Raw genomic sequence first — 18,195 nt, 5'->3', positions numbered from 1 at the left:
ATTCTATAACCACCACACCACCGCGGTGAATTGGTCCATTACCACCACAGTGGTAAAATACTGCCACCGCCACAGCTCTAATAGAGTGGGATTCCTCATCCTAAACATAGGAAAAGTCTCAAAAAGCAGTTAGACATATGACAGAGAGTTTCGGAAAGTTTTTTCGAACATAAAAGATCCATTCGTAACAATCTTGCTTAATTTTTTATCTGCAATTTCAGTACAGGAAGTACAGTGGAAGTCCTTATATGGGCACTTTAATCAGAATAGCGCACGCACACACAAACCAAGAGCTGACACGAAATCAACATCAACCAAAGAAGTGTGCTGTTGTTTGTTGAAATTTAAGCTTGTTCAGCTTCCAAAAGAACCCAGCATAGTTTGTTTATTTGGGATAGCAAATGGGGCGGTCCCAACCGGGTCATGAGTCGCAGGCGGTAAGTAAAACTGCATCAAATGTTTGCGTTTTGTTGGCAATCGGCACATAAGTACATATAATGTAAACCACATGAACATGAATGGTAAGTTATCCAGAGATAGTGGGATAATGTTTTGTGTGCTGCTTGCTTGTGACTCGCTCCCCTGCGGTACACCTCTAGGAGCTCTGGTTTATTCGAAATGAATCAGTATAGCTGATCTGTCTTTTATGAATCTGATAAAACTCAAGACTCTTATGATATATAAAGGATGTAATACTACTCTATAGGTACTCCAGATTAACATGAGATAAGCAGAAACTATGTGTTATGTGAGCTTTAAAACAACTGAGAGAGAAATAGAAATAATGATCTGTTGTAAAAACAGTATGCCATAAATGCTGATAATGGCGCTTTACTTTGAACCTAGAAGATTTCTTTAAAGAAGCTAAAGCTGTTACGGCTGACAACCCACACTCACATCATGTCACTGTGGAGCTCTTACACTCCAAAACACCTTTTGTCTGAGGAGATTTGTCCAGAGTGTGTATGTTCGTGTTAAATCTCCAGATAGATGGGATTTCCTGATCCTGGTCATTAACTCTGTAATTGATGTCAGCGTCATGCTGGGAGACACACATGCATACACAAATACCTCTGTATCTAGGACAGAGCAAAACGATTACGGCAGAACTGCAGAAAGATTATAGATTCAATTTAAAACAACAGCCAACCGTCGCACACTGCCCTATTCCCTGTACTTTATTCTCAATAATGGGACAATATCCTTCTTCTGACCTGGTCACAAAGAAACATTAGAAGAGCATGTGCCTAAAGAGATAAAATTAAATCAAGTCTTGGTCTTTGTTCCCTACATAGACAGCTGCCTTTTAAGCATTTAGAATGCTCCGTGTTGGCTGTAATTAGTTTATTATACAGCACCTCTCAGGCAAAAGCGCATAAGACACTCAACCAAACACTATAGGTGATTAAAAGGTCTTTAAGATTATTGGCCCCCTTGAGAAGTTTTAACCAGCACTGACATTTGTGCTTTTTTCAGTTGCTCAAAAACATAATAATGGCAAAAGTCTCATAACACTGTGTTCAGCACAAACTGAGCTACAATAATATGTGAGCAACATGTATGTACTAGGGCTGGGCGGTATGACGGTATATTCCGTTATTCCATGAAATAATATTTCATGGCGTCTGTGGTATGTAAATAAGTGGGTGTGGCTAACTCAGCACTCCTGCATTATAGACTGAGTGTGACGGAGAAACATGTAAAATAATCCACTTATAAGAAATGAACGAGTAATTTCTGTTATTTCATAATAAGCACCAGTGAATCCACTGCAAGTCTCTCTCTCTCTCTCTCTCTCTCTCTGGTGTGTGTGCTTGTGCTGAGGTCTCTCGAGGCTCACGCAAGGAGCTGCATCTCCAAATAAAGAAAGCACTTCTTGCTAATAGTTGTACATTTTTCTGAACTTTAAGCAAGTTATGACAAAATTCGCTTTTATATCAGTGATACGTGCCCTGCTGGAGCGATGTAGTTTGACACAGCACATAGTACAAACATCTTTGATCAGAAAGATGAGAAAGATCAACGGTTAAGATCTAATAGAAGGTAAACAGCAACACAACCTCCTTAAAACACTCCATAGTCATCACCTCATATTAATATCATCTATATCTAGAGATCCATCTTTCATATACAGGTAAAACCCTGCAGTGCATATTAATTATGTATTAATACAGTGCATACTATATATCTTTAATAGTCTATAAAATAACTGATTTAAAAACAAGATTCTGTCTATCATGACTTAATCTGTTATTATCTTCTGGACATTTTCACTTAACACTAACCTGCAAAAAATGACTTTCTTACTTAGTTTTTTTGTTCGGTTTTCAGTACCGTATTTTTCAGTCTATAAGCCGTGCTTTTTTTCATAACTTGGCTGGTGCTGCGTCTTATAGTCAGGTGTGCCTTGTAAATCAGTATGAATTAATTTAGACATTTATGAGGCAAGAGACAACATTACCGTCTATAGCCGCGAGAGTTCACCATATGCTGCTTCTGTATTTATGTAATTCAATAGATTCAGTGATGCGGAATGACGAGTCTGTGAACTTTACGCTAGTTGGCTTGTTCGGTTAATTTAGCCTATTCAACCTTCCAGGTAAGTTTTGTATGCTATGGTTTATCGTTTAAATAACTGATAATATTACTTTAATGTACAGACATCTATTCAGCCTGCTGTCTGTCTGCTATTGTTTAGTTAAATAACTTTCCTTTCCAGATTAAATGTCTGTTCTTCGGCTTGGAATTTTGTGAAATCATTATCTAAATAAAGCGACATATAGTCCACTGTGACATTTATATTTTATTCTGTCTTAATGATGCATTTTTTAATTATACTCCGGTGTGGCTTATAGTCCGGAAAGTCTGGTACAAATATCTAAAAATTCTTAAATCAAAATGTCTAGTTTTTAGACAAAAATATAAAATTTAAGTGAATTTGTGCTACATTTGTGGACTGAAAATAAGTTTGCTACTTGACTATTTCTTAAAGGAGACATTTCACAAGACTTTTTTTAAGATGTCAAATAAGTCTTTGATGTTCCCAGAGTACATTTGTGAAGTTTTAGCTCAAAATACCCCACAGATAATTTATTATAGCATGTTAAAATTGCCACTTTGTAGGTGTGAGCAAAAATGTGCTGTTTTTGGGTGTGTCCTTTAAAATGCAAATGAGCTGATCTCTACACTAAATGGCAGTGCTGTGGTTGGATAGTGCAGATTAAGGAGCGGCATTATCTCCTTCTGACATCACAAAGGGAGCCAAATATCAATGACCTATTTTTTTACATGCTTGCAGAGAATGGTTTATCAAAACGAAGTCACTGGTTGATCTTTTTCATGTTTTCTATGTTGACAGAAGCGCCGGGAACCCAATTATAGCACTTAAACAAAAGTCAGATTTTCATGATATGTTTCCTTTAAAACAATGCCAATGTTTCGGTCAATGGGGTAAGTGTTTTTTTATTTCTTAAATTAGGCGTTTAAGGAAAAAAATGTCTTACCCAATTGGCGGCTCAGATTTAAGATATTTCCCACCTCAAAAGCCAAAACAAAAGTCTGAATTAAGTAAGTGTTTAGTAACATCAAAATGTAAAGTGTTTAATGACATAGAAAGAGATGCCATTCCAGACATCATTTCTGGGTTGAGGTGGAAAATTTCCTTAATCTGAGTTGTAGCATTAGTACTTTTCTACCTTTGTGAACCTGCAGTAGCTGAATTAAGATGGAAAAAGCTTTTTTTTAGTGCAATTTGAGCTCATGAATTTAAATGAAATTAAATGTACTGTTGATGTCAGATTTAATTTGTGTTAAATAATATGTTGTTTACTATGACCTTAGCAAGCTTTTTTTTAAATATCGATTTTTGTCCATCAAATGGATAGTATGAGTATAACCACTTTAAATGCATGACAAATCCTTTAAAAGTGCTGATCATGCATAAGAAGAGATCCATTTGAACAAATGCAGTTTAAAAATGTATGTAATTTCCTGGAGTAATAGCAGGAGGGAATTAAAGTCAAAGCATATAAGTGTTTGTCTGCATGTAGCTCCCCATTCGACTTCTCTGAGATCCTCTACTCTTCCATTTGCAACCCAGAAGCTTGACCTCTGACCCACTTTCTGTATGATCAGAATTTTTGCACTTTGAATTTTATAAAATTAAATTTGGTGTTTTGTATTTCCTCTTTCTTCGTTTTGAAAACCTGAAGCTGTATTTTTTTTTTGTATATTTACGGTCTAAACATTCAGGACAAAAAAAACACTCTTTAAAAATATGCCATAAAATGATTCAATTTTGTTATATGACACCTGTTTATAATTCAGGTTTACGAAATATAAATTCAAAGCGTTTTGGTAGATATCTGGCTTCATAATAAAGCTGGCGACTGGCATGATGCATTGTAAGTATGTCCGGCGACTTTCCCTAAAGGGACTTTGGCTCCACTCACAAATGGTTCCAATCAATCAAGCATGATGTCTGTGTCTGTCTGCATTACCCGTCGCGTGGCTCTTTCGAAACTTGACAGCAGCGAGATTGATCATGTTCATGCCGTAGAGGTTGTAATCGATGAAGAGCTGCAGTAAATAGGGAATATGAGCTTCATGGGGCTGAAAGCTCTTATTCATCACAGCGCCGCCCTGCAGGAGCTCACACACCCTACAGAGAGAGAAAAGTGTGTGAAGTATGTATGTTTGTGTCAAGGTTTACATACTGTATGATAAAAAAGCACATGTTTATCATCAACTTTCAGTCAGTGTGTAACACTGTTAAGAGCTAAAAATAGATGCACACAGTTTATATACTGTGGAGACACGTGGGCCAGTCAACACAAACACACAGTGTACTGTATCAGTAAATCACCTTGCTACTTATTAAACACAATTCTGTTCAATTCAGTTTTTTTTTCAAATGTAGCAGAAGCTATATTTCACAAAGCAGAAGCAGTCAGTCAGACAGCAGATGGGTACCAACTGCTATGGTTGATTTTAATTTCTCACCTTTTGACCATCTGAGGGTTGTAGAGGTAAATCTTCATGAATGCTTTTTCCTTCATATGGTATCCATAGAAAGGCCTAAGAAGAGAAAGTAGGTCAAATCTCTCTCTATGCTACATAACATTTGATGTTCTTGTTAATACACATGCCAATCTAACATCTGTAATCATGTTTGTGCCTGTATGTACTACACTGACTAATCAAATAGTTTTGCCACTATTCATTACATTGGATCTGTGTGAACTAGGCTTGCCGCGATAGTCGGTGAAACGGTGATAACCGGTGCTTCAGCCTCTCACCGGTTATATCACTTGCCCACCGCGTCACTGTCTTTCACCGTCGTTTTGATATTTTCGTGTAATTAAATCATTTAGTTTCGTTAGAGAGAGCAAACACTTACACGAATGTGTCTGTTGTCTGAATTCAGCGGAGCTGAAGGCGCGTCACGTCAAAGAGCAGCCGCAGGTGTCAGATTTCATTTATTTCTGTCAGAGTTTGCGAGGCGAGCTGACTGACCAGATGATGACAGAAGCTGCATGCTTACTCGTGTTTGTTATAATATACATATATGATGTTTAATATAAGCGAGATCGTTTTGTTGTTGTGTTTTTCATCAAGAAAAATATAAAACCCATCATTCAAGCAGCGCTTTTATGGAGAAGTAGCCGGCTGCTCTGCTTGGGACTGGCGGGTTCTTTGAGAATTACCTGCTCACATTGACTCAAGCACTTAAAAAACTGTTCTCCCAAACTTCAATTACATCAGATAAACACAGACACACTTCCTAGCTGACTAGTATGAATGAATAGTCGGGCAAGCCCTTGTGTGCACTTGCATATCTCCAAACGTACATGCCAGAGACGAGAGCCACTTTAAAGATGTGTTGGGTGTTAGACGAGGGGTTTCCCATGCTGACATTCAGGGCTCTGTCGATGCTATAGGCCACCTGACGCAGGTAACGATTTGCCTGTTGTCCGAACCCATCGTATGGCACGTAGATGTAAGGGAACACGCCATGCAGATGAAGACATGTCTTCTGGCCTGGAAACAAAAGAGAGACACCATTAACATCAGCACACTGCCAACTGCAGCTGTTTAGAGTTTTTCAGCATTTCATTTATTTATGTCCAAAAACGTTTGTTCACTGATAACATTAAAAACAGTATGATCGGACCACTGTCATAGAGTCTACTAATTTCAGATTTGAATTCGTGAAAAAGTTTTGCAAATTGAATAAACAATTTTAAAGGTGTAAATGTGTTGAAGGAGCATCAAAGTTTTTTGGGGGAACCCTAAGGCATCTACAGCCTATCTTACACATGGCAAACAAATTTCTTCTCAGTTTAAATTAAATGTGTGCAATTATCGTAATCATTATTATTAAAAAAGCATTGTGATTGAATAGGTTACTATATTTAAAAATATATTATTTTTATAATATAATTATATATATTTTAAATGTGTGCAATTATCGTAATCGTTATTATAAAAAGCTTATAAAACGGCCCGTTCTGGTTCTTCATTCTGATTGGTTGAAACGTGTTCTAAGCTGTGATAAAATACCCCGGTAACCCCACGGTTCAGACCGCATTACATAAGTATCACTGCGCCACTGTTGCTGCGTACTGATTTATGAAATAAACACCAGAGTCTTGAATCATATTTTCATTGTGTCTTTGCTGCGTCTGTGTTGTTTGTGAACTGCGCTCTGTTTCAGTCACACTTGATTCTGAGGAACTACTTTGTTTGGCAGAAGAGTAATAATTGTACTAATATGATTACAACTTATTTGTGTTTCATTTTATGAAATTCTGCTATCCATATGAAGTAACCATCTTATAAACGCAATAAGCCCCGCGAAGCAGTGGGGTTACAGTGCATTTTATAACAGCTAAGGGGGTTTCAGGCACTCCGCTTCGCATTGTGCCTGAAACCCCCTTAGCTGTTATACAATGCACTGTAACCCCACTGCTTCGCGGGGCTTATTGCTTTAATTTATCAATTTCCTCACAGTACATCGTGACTGAATAGGTTACTATATTTAAAATTATATTATTTTAATAATATAATTATATATATTTTTATTGCACCAACAAGGTTTTATTTAAGCAGAGTTAAGAGTTAATCTAGGGTTTGTTGATCTAAGTTTCATTTTAATTCAAAAGCAATAGGGTATTAGTAATTTGTAAAATAATGTTAAATTCAGATATCCATCTGTTGTTTTTACTGGATAACTAAGGAGCAGAGTGCATTTTCTCCGCAGCCCTGGCCTTATTTTAGATAAACAGGCTTTCATCGGAGCAGGTAGACTAAATATGGTTGTCTTTCTTCACAAAAACATGTTAAACTAAATGAAGATATTTATATGCCAACTGTGCAGTCTGTTATATAGTATGTAGGGCTGGGCGGTATGACGGTATATTCCGTTACCGCGGAATAAAATGTCAGACGTAACAGATTTTTCTATTCCGTCTATTCCGCGGAATGCAAATAAGTGGGCATGGCTAACGCTGCCCTTCCGCATGTTAGACTGAGTGTGACGGAGAAACATTTAAAATAATTCACTCATAAAAAATGAACAAGTTATTTCTGTTATTTTTATAATAACTCCCAGTGAATCCACCGCGGGTCTCGCAGCGAGACTCTCGCTCACTTGCGATGTAGTTTGACGAGCCATTCGCTTATACAAATATAGCCTATTTGATCGGAAAGACGAGAAAGACACGCAAATGTTAAGGTCTACTAGAAAGTAAGGGGTGTCAAGACCTTAAAACAGACTTCATGATCATCACATCATAGCATCTGTCATATTTATAATATCTAGAGCTTCGTCTCTCATATAGGCATATCTCTCATATAGGTATTCATTTTGTCTGTAGGTTTCTGCATATATTAATACCTGTTCATTTTACATATTGCCTATTTTTAATGTAATGTATGCATAAATACAAAATACAATGAAGGCATACTATAGCTTTAATAGTCTATAAAATTAATTACTCAATTATAAACAAGATTCTGTCTGATCAAGACTTAATCTGTTGTTATCATCTGGGCATTTTCACTTTAACATTATTAACTTAATGAACAAACTCCATCGCACACCTGTAGTGAATAGGTGCGTAGGAAAAAAGACCAACAATTAGGTCGTATCAGAAAGGAAAAAAACTCCCGCACACTATCATATACTTGCAATTTGAAAAAAAATTATTCACAACAACGTTTCGGTCTCACGACCTTCTTCAGGTATACCTGATATACCTGATGAAGGTCGTGAGACCGAAACGTTGTTGTGAATAATTTTTTTTTAAATTGCAAGTATATGATAGTGTGCGGGATTTTTTTTCCTTTCTGATACAACATTATTAACTTGAAATTGCTCCTAATTTAAAAATGCGGTGAGCATTTAGTTAAAAGCTAGAGTGAGTGGCAAATTTCTGTACATTTTTATAATAAAAAAACAATATAAACTGAAAAACATTTATACCGTGAAATATTCCGTTCCGTGAAATAAAATGACTCATTCCGTGAAATAGATTTTTGGCCATTCCGCCCACCCCTAATAGTATGTGTTTTTCGTTCGCTCTGGGCTCTAACTTGGTGATTTGAGTCTGTTTACATGAAGATAGCACTCCTTAAACCTTAAACTTTGCTTGGGGTTAGGTTATAAAATAATTTCTGTATGATTGAACAGTACTGAATTCATACAAATGACCAACTTCAAACACCAAACATTTGACTCAGCCTTCTCTCTTTTTCTGTGGGCTATTTTTTTTAAAGAAGAATTTTAAAAAGATCTATTTATATATAATAAAATATATATAAATACAATATATAAGCTAAGCTTGTTGTAGATAAATGAAAAATGCATAAAACTTGACTTAGGGGGCGTGCACACCAAAAGTTTTACGCCCGCGGCCGGCGCATGTTTTCAATAGTTTCCAATGGAAGCTCTGCGTGTTCTAACCCAACTTTGGTGAAAAGCTCTGCTGGTCAATGTTAGTTCTCACACGGCTGCCCAATCACAGTGGAGGAGGGGCAGGACATTACCACAGCAACCAACCGGCTCACAGCTGAGGTATCAAAGCTACCAAAGTAGGGCTGCAGCTATCGATTCTTTTTGTAATCGATTATTCTAGCACTGAATCGATCGATTAATCGAGTAATCGGATAAAAATTTTGTGTGTGTTTTTAAACAACCAAAACAAATAATGCATAACGAAAAATGACGTGGCTGTAAAATGTTCAAGCATTTGGCTTTTATTTCTAAAAAAAACACAGAGGTATTTGGCTCCAAAAAATAAACCTATTTATTTCAATTTTTACCCATTTAGTGTTTATAAGTGCCAGTGCCAACAATTAAGCACTTTCATTTGTTAATATGCACAACAGGTTTCATGCTGTAATCTAGCCCTGACATCAAAGTAAATATCTGGTTTATGTACATTTCTACACCTGCAGCATTTACCATTAGGCTACTAACATATGATATATCATTTCTGGGGTGAGCCTATTTGCTATGGTAACAACCTGTGTGTATGCGTACACGTGCACCTGTGTTTGTGTTTGTGTGTGCACGCGTGCTGTGCATGAGGAAGAGTGACACCCCAGTCAGACGTTCAGTTGCTTCATTGCCTTTTGGTACGGCAGAAATACATACATTCATTTTCAATAGAACGCTGCATTTGGTTTGCATCACTTGCATTGCGGTGCATTTTAGGTTAAGAATCCGTTCGAAAAATCACAACATCACCTCCCGCTGTATACAGTGAATGCATGCTGAAATTATTGTTGCGTGGCTACATAAAAGTTTAAGCATATGTGATGCATTGCACGATCGGTCTGACTCGCGTGAGAGAGAATAACTTCCTTATGCTAAACTCCAATAAAACAGAGATTATTATTATTGAACAAAATATGTCAGATTACAAGTTGCTCATATATGATTGCACTGTGGTGCCATTTTTTGTACACACACCTGTAAAGTGCATGCGTGTGTGTCAAGGGTTCTTTTTTAAGCTATACTCTCCTGCAATTGAACGTGAATACGTTTACTACTTATAAACATCAAAGCTAAACATCATATCTAGACAAACCGCATAACGACATCGCTATAAATACAGTATGGGATTAAAATCAGCGGAAGCTACGTTACCTTGTTTTATCGACGCTTGGTGAAACAGCAGTGGATGTTTTCGGTTCAGATGCTGAATGTAAAGATCCCAAACTTTAGACATTCTCTCTCTGCCGTTTATGGACATATTCACTCCGCCATCGCGCCAACTAAATTCAAAATGTACTGCACGCGCTATGATGTGCTTACTGAACATTGAACAACGGTCCGTGTGAATCAGATCTCGGCGCGTGTAGTGCGCGTCATAGGAATTTAACGAGGCTTCGAGGCAGAATTTTTACCATTATACCAGAATTTTGGCCCTATACCAAAGCGCTCAGCTAAAGAAAGCTGCACTCAGCTGAAAAAACAGCTGGCATTCGGTGTCCTCCAGGCATTTTCAGCCACGTTTAAAAAGTTTTGGTGTGCACGCCCCCTTAATTAACAAGCTCTAATATTCTAAAAATGCCCGTCCGTAACGAGTAATAGTCAAATGAAGTATACTTTGCAAGGTTGTGTGTTTGACTGTGCAGGTTTGCTTGTGTACACATTAAAAAAAGAAGTATACTTGAGCCTTTAATTACAACTGTCTGACAGTGAGCTAACATTGGAAACATATAGAAAGATCACTTGCATATCTAAATTAAAATAAAAAGATAAACTGCTTTTTCAGGTTCTACTGTAAGTCCATATATGTAAAGTAATAAGGAAATATGACCAATATAGAGATAATTTACAAGATTAACACAAGCTGTTGTGCTGTGATTCATGATGCTCTGAACTGAAGGAAAACATTTTAACTAAATAATAGCACAACAAGAAATGAAAGGCACAAAGAAAAGGAAAAACTGAAAAATTCAACCAAAAAAATATCTGGGCACACCCAATAAGAGCTCACAGCCATATGCACAATGATCCCACACACAGAAAACAAAGCAAATCCAAACTCAATCCAGTTGTTGATTGTGGTCGACTGAGAAGTAAACTGGAAACACAAAGACAAGTTCTGCTGCGCAGCAACCACACAAAAATGATATTAAACATCCAATTTACATTTCTAAGACTTACAGCATCACACAACAAGCAGTAAAAAAAAATTTTTTACTAGTAGGTCTTCAGCATGGAAAAAAATACAGATATATAACCAAAGTTCGATATACTACCCAGCCTTACTTTAGAGCCATTAACGCAGAACAAAGTCCTATTACAACATAATGTAATGTCTCATGATGCCTACTGTTGAATACTAATAAAGAAGAAAACGTTCATTAATCAAACTAATTGACAAGACAACTGCAGGCTGATAAGTCATTTTAAAACCCTAGTCGATCAACCACTACAACTGACGGAGTAAAAAATGACATTTGACGAATGCTTTCTGTGCTGGAGGCGGCATTTTAATTCTTGTCTGTCTTGATACAGAACGCATCAAATCACAACAGGACACAAGAGTTTTGACAAAGCTTTTGTAGAGATGGTGGTTTAGTGACATTTCCATGAACCATACATACACACATGCACACAAATGGCAAGATCCTTAGGGTGGCACATGTTCACTCAGACACATCCCAGCAACGTGTGGGAGCTGCTGCAGTTGCTAGGCAACCGGCCCGGCCTTTGCGCCATTCTAGCTAACACAGTATAATCGAGTGATTCTTCCATCGCCTTCCTCCAGCTGGGGTGGTAGATGGAGGAAGAGATGGCTGGTAAAGTAGAGGAGAAAAATAAAGATGGACAACTGTGTGTTTCTGGTGGTTACAACGTCACATGATTTATACTAGATGAAACCTCCCTTTCCATTTATACATAAAAAGCTTTAACAGCGACAACACCGACAGCATTTGCATTAAAAATTTAAATATACATACAGCTTTACACCACAACCATGCAACTGTGAAGAAACTAGAAGATAAGCGCTCTCTTAGCTAAATGAACCCCATCATAATTACAAACTTGTGGATTATTTGGTGTGTTTAACTTCAAGCAGTGCTGTGTAGACCAATAGGGCTGCATAACGATTAATCGCAACTAAACGTTTGCAGAATAAACGTTTTTGTTTACATATATATGTGTGTGTACTGTGTGTATAATTTTGTAAAAATAAATACACACACACATGCATATACGATTTCTTTCTTTCCTTTTAAACATCCACATGAGCTTCTAAGGCTATATTCATGGCGAGAAAAAAGTATAATTAAATAAAGGAAAACTAGAAAAGATGTTTAAAATGTGTTTCCTCTAGAAATCTTAAAACCATGTTTGGGTTCACTTGATTAAAAACTTTTTCAAAAGTATCAACAGAGTAAAAAAGGTTTGCATATGTAATTTAAAGAAATCAATATGTATAACGTATTCATATTATATATGTAAAGAATAATTGATGACGGGCCGTTGAATTATAAGAACAACAAAGTCCTTTTAATGTAGTTTATTTATATAACAAGCAAAATAAACAACACGTAGATTACATAGGAACGCAAAACATTTGTTATTTTTGACGAGATATTTGTTTAAGAGTTCAGTTTCAGCAAATAGTCAGACCATTAAACAAACAGAAGCTGGAAGTAAAGCTCGGACCAGATGCTTATCGCGTCACCGTATGTGTGCCTGATGAAAAGGTCTATATATGTATATAGAGATTTTAAAATGTATACATGCATGTGTGTGTAATATATATATATATAATTATTATATACACAGTACATACACACAAACACATATATATGATGTAAACAAAAAAAAAAATTCTGCAAACGTTTAGTTGTGATTAATCGCAGCCCTACAGACCAATCAGCATATGACAATAAAGTAAGAGCTCATGTATAGGCTACGTGTCACTTTTTTTACCTTTGTGTAGCTGTCGCTAGTAGGCAGTGACACCAGTAACATGCATATGAACACAGTATCAAGGCAAAACCGAAGCAGCTGCTTGATGTGTATGTTGTTGGAAAAGCATCAGCAGTGATGATGGTAAATAGAGAGCTTGAATTGTTAAATATAGCTCCTCAACTTGGTCCATTTTTGTTTTGACCGTCGCAAGCAAAAATGCAACGCAGATTTTTTTCTAGCAGACCAATGACAGCACTTGCTTTCCACATAGAATTGATGCGTTGTTACATTATTTGGAGCAGTGCTACGCGCACAGTCCATGATGTAGCTATGCCGCAAAAGTACAAATCACACAGAAGTATGAATTACGCATAATAAAAAGAGCGATTCGAGAGCAGACCGCTTCATATGCTTTCAAATCTCTTGCGGTACTATAATATCGTTCAAGGATCGGTTCGTCCAGATCTGCATGAAGTTAAACACAACTATTTTTGGGATGTGATGACACACGGCTGCTTGAAATCAGAATGTTTTTATGGTAACTGCTGAAGTTGAGGAAGGAAAGTAAACAGGAATAGGATCACACTATGCCCTATAGTTGCCAAGCCCAACTGTACCGATCCTGAGCCCACCTCTTAAAGCAGGTCAGGGCAGAGTTTATGGTACCGCCCCTAGGCATGGAACGGAGCAACCATTCTAATAATGCACGAGGGGGGGAAAGGGGGCAATGCCCCCTCAGATCTAATTTGTGCCCCCTTTTTTGTTACCTGTCAACTTGAGGAGAACTGACTAAAGAAAGAAAGAAAGAAAGAAAGAAAGAGAGAGAGAGAGAGAGAGAGAGAGAGAGAGAGAGGAAAGGACAGAGAGAGAGAGAGACAAAGAAAGAAAGAAAAAGAAAGAAAGAAAGAAAGAAAAGAAAAAAGCGTTAAGAGGGCACATGCAGAGAGAGTGTTGAGAGTCTTTAACTGATAATCACCATCTCTGTCTAAGACTTGAGGGCCTTCAAAGACATCACTGCACAGGATTACCCTCCCCTGTGTGTGTGTGTGTGTGTGTGTGTGTGTGTGTGTGTGTGTGTGTGTGTGTGTGTGTGTGTGTGTGTGTGTCAAAACTTTCACCAAAAACACTTTCATGGTTCAGCTTGGTGCTGATATATCAAAAGGCAGAAATCTTACTGCATTGCAATGTACAGACACAGCAACAGATTAACAGTGAAACAGCCCAGCCAATTAGGGGTGTAACGGTACGTGAATTCGAACCGGACAGTTTCGGTTCAGGGCTTTCGGCACGGTGCACGCGTGCACCGAAAGGCCGAATGCATTTTTGTGCGTTTCCGCACGAACATATTAAGTGCCGGAAGTCTCCGCATTCAGCACAAGTCTTCTGTCAAACATATAACATAATTCGGCCCGCAGAAAGATTTTTATTTACTTAGATGTATATACGTTTGATTATTGATGTAAACGTTTACGTGTCGTATCTAAAAGCACATGTTAAACGCGTGTCAACGCGCTGCTTTGTTCTTTCAAAAGTGCGTGAGAGGATGCGCGCCTTTCGTTGGTACGCATTCATGAGACGCACTTTCTGTGACAGCGAGAATAAGGAATGCGTGATCAGATTTTTCATCTGCACATCACGTCAATCATATCATTGTGCCAATGCGATCAGCTGGTCGGGACAGAGAAGAGTTGTAACCCGGGCTTACTCAGCTGTCACTCAGCTGCGGAGGGGTTCGTTACAGCTTACATTGACGACACAAGCAAAGATTAGGAGAAACGTGCAAAAGATCAAAGATGGCTAGGTATGCAACTCACTAATCTCAAAATGAAGGTATAATAAGTATATCATCATGTTGCTTGCTATGCAGTTACACATAGAGCAGTAATATTATTTTTATACAGAGATGGTACATAGCCAATTCAATACTGTGAGTTAAACAATCCAAAATAAATCAAAACAGAACATTTTTGGTGGCAAAAATGTAGGCTAATAGTTCATAAATGTATTCAGGAATTGAATTTGTTAGTTCAAGGTTTTAGTAGAAAAAGTTTAAGAGAAGGTTAAGAAAAGAGTTACCTTCTGTTATAAAATAATGTAAAAAAGAACGTTGCAGTAGTATTTTATTTATTATTTTTTCATTTTATATATATTTTATATGTTATATTTTAATAAAAAGTGTTTAAAAAAGTGTAAACAAACAAATTGTAAAAAAAAGTTTATAGTAATAAACAACCTGCAGTTTAATGTTTGCATTTCTCCCTTACTGTACCGAAAATGAACCGAACCGTGGCTTCAAAACCGGGGTTCGCACCGAACCGTGATTTTTGCGTACCGTTACACCCCTACAGCCAATAAAACAGAAATTTTGGATACGCAGATGATTTATACATCATTTAAAACATTAAAGTGTCTAGTTTTTTTGTGTCTACTCCTAATTAAAATAGTGTGTTGTGCTTTTCGCAAAATTAAGAAAATAAACATGATGCGCGTTCTGTTCTCTCTCCCTCAGTGAAGTCCTTTCAAAAACACGTCAGAAACATTTATGCATAGCTCACGTCCACAGTTAATGGACACTCAATCCTTGATCCAGTCTCTGCATTCAGTGCTGTGTGGAGTTGTTTTATCCGAGTGCAGCAAACATGACATCCAAATCCTTATTTAACTGCGTATGTGTGTCTCCTTTCTAGATGCCAGTGATTTTCTTGTGCTGCCGTTAAACAGTACACACGACGGGCACACACAAACACACGAGGCATCATATTTGACGAGCTTTATGGTATTCTTATAAATGACACGATAGCACATCTAAAACCTTGTTTATTCGCATCAGTCTCTGCACAGCAAGTTTATTACACGCACGATCACACGCTTGGCCAGGCATTCCGTTGTGCTTCTTTCACAAACAACAAGTGATGGAGTAATGGCGTCTGTATACAAACAAAAAGTATTAAGAAGTTGACCACGCACGCTCATCAAAAACACAAATAAGAGTTGGGACAACAATGGACAGTTCTTCTTTTGTGCTTTTTACTGCACAAATGCAAATCTCTTAAAAGTTTCTCTTAGATAATGAGCTGGCAAACCAAACTCGAACTCTGTGATTATTTTTACAATGGCCAAATAGTACTTTTACCAGAGTTGAAAAAGTGAAAGTGACAAGCTTGTCAAGTATGCAATGCATACTCGAAATGTGACCTTAGCATTTACCCCATCCTAGTGAGTAGTGAATACACGCACTGCAAGTCGTGAACTAGGGCTGTCACTTTTGTGAAAAAATCATTTTCGATTTTTAATATATAAGTGTTCATTGAATCGATTGTAAAATCGATTTTCCATGTCTAAAAAAGACGTTTCCATTTAACGCCAAATAACAGACAAATGTAAAGAGAGCGCCTGAAACGCACAAGTGAGCAATATTTCTTATTCATTGTCATTAAGTTTCGTGCAGAATAAAAAACAGCAACAGTAGTGCAACATTCTCTAAAAGAATATGCAGAGTGGACTGCTGCCATAAATGAAAAACATTACTGCAGGTTCAACCGGCTGCTTTTATGATTTAGACAATTCAAAAATTATTTTAAATAATGATTCGATCTATTTCAAACAACTGTTCAAAAATGAAACTTTAAATAGACTTACTTGAAGTTGAGAACATGCTGTGTATTTTTTTTATTAAACGTAACCGACACTTAGGCGGCACTAGGCAGGCATAATGAAATGCGCAAAAAGACTAGGGCCATTACAAATTATTGGTCAGAAAAAAACAAGTCGATCAACATTTTAGGGGTCAAGAGCAGAGCGCTTTTCATTCACTATATGTCCATCTGTTGAGAAGACGCACTCCGACCGCACTGATGTCACAGGGAAACTCGGGTACTTCGTTGCCAGCTGCGTATTTCGTACTGCCAATCTTCCATCACAAAAGCGGGTCGCTGTCAGCTCGCAAGGGTGGCTCCTTGTCATAACTCATCATCTCCTGTAAGGTCACAATTTCGACGCTGTCTCGTGTTGCACAGGTTTATTGACGTTGTCCTCCATTTTCTTTGCAAAACACTAGATGCAGCTATTGAAGGCGTGAAACTATAGGTGCGTAAAATTGCTGTGTATTTTCTGTCTAGCTTTCGCACACCTACTGCACTTTCGGAATTCTTTATTTTCTTTTTCTGCTTGTTTGTGAGTTTTGTTACATCTATATTTTTAACTGTTTAATTCTTTTAAATTAATAGTGTACATATTTGGTTAAAATCGATTGCCTATTTTCGTTTTCGAAACGTTTTTTTGGTTGGTCCGATCGATTGTGCAATCGATTTTCGAACGAAAAGTGACAGCCCTATCGTGAACACACACACACAAAGCAGTTGGCAGCTATCCTTGTGCCCAGTGAGCAATAAGGTTAAGGTGCCTTGCTCAAGGGCACCACGGTCACAACCCACCGGCCGTGAGCCTTAAACCGGCAACTCTAGGGTTACAAGCCCGACAATCTAACCACTAGACTACAACTGCCCCACAATAGGCTTTATGCCCAGCTGCACTACTTCCTGAACTTCAGCCAGCTCCTTGTTTCCTGTCTGCCATTATTGGACAAACTGATTAATCCAGGTGTGCCTGACCTCAGTAGTCACAACAACAATAATCAGACACACCTGGATTAATCAGTTTGTCCAATAATGGCAGACAGGAAACAAGGAGCTGGCTGAAGTTCAGCAAGTAGTGCAGCTGGGCATAAAGCCTATTGAGTTCAATAACAACTCAATACACTACATCACTGTATCTTAAACCCCATTCACACAGACCTTTGGTCCCAGAAAATACCTGTGAAATTGCCAGACAAGCGTCTGTGTGAACACAAACTCGTCCCGTTAATCTTCTGGTATCATTGCCGGAAAGAGGACCTAGTCAGATACACGGATAACCCTCTGTGTGAACAAGAAGCCGCAAGAATGCCGTAATGGGCGTGTCGTAGTGAGGACACACTAAAGCGAAGATCATTCACCAGTATGACAGAAGAACAGAGCATCACGTGCTCCTTATGATCTTGTCATAAACTAAAATGCATGCGTGTGGTTTCTCAAGAGAGAGAGAAATCACACATAATTAGCAAACTTCACAGGCTTTACGGAAACTTTACGGTATGTGTGTGAATGCATGCACAGATTCCAGAAAATCATTGGCAGAAAAATCGAACAATCTCTCTTGTAATCTCTGTGTAAAAAAGTGCTAAGTCCAGCTAGATCAGCTAAAAAAAGTAACCA

General features: G+C 37.8%; 1 protein-coding gene across 1 annotated transcript in view; it reads right to left on the bottom strand.

Annotated features, from left to right (window-relative positions):
* The window catches only part of rev3l (REV3 like, DNA directed polymerase zeta catalytic subunit), a 64,396-nt gene that overhangs the window by 34,322 nt on the left and 11,879 nt on the right, over nucleotides 1-18,195 (bottom strand). Inside the window, exons 2-4 of the mRNA XM_073855527.1 lie at nucleotides 5,850-6,039; nucleotides 5,002-5,076; nucleotides 4,500-4,660 (exon numbers count right to left, since the gene is read on the bottom strand). Of these exons, the coding sequence (XP_073711628.1) occupies nucleotides 4,500-4,660; nucleotides 5,002-5,076; nucleotides 5,850-6,039 (426 nt within the window). The remainder of the gene's footprint in view (nucleotides 1-4,499; nucleotides 4,661-5,001; nucleotides 5,077-5,849; nucleotides 6,040-18,195) is intronic.

Source organism: Misgurnus anguillicaudatus, chromosome 18 (genome assembly GCF_027580225.2).
Source record: "Misgurnus anguillicaudatus chromosome 18, ASM2758022v2, whole genome shotgun sequence".
Lineage (NCBI taxonomy): Eukaryota > Metazoa > Chordata > Actinopteri > Cypriniformes > Cobitidae > Misgurnus > Misgurnus anguillicaudatus.
This window is presented reverse-complemented; position numbering and strand designations above follow the sequence as displayed.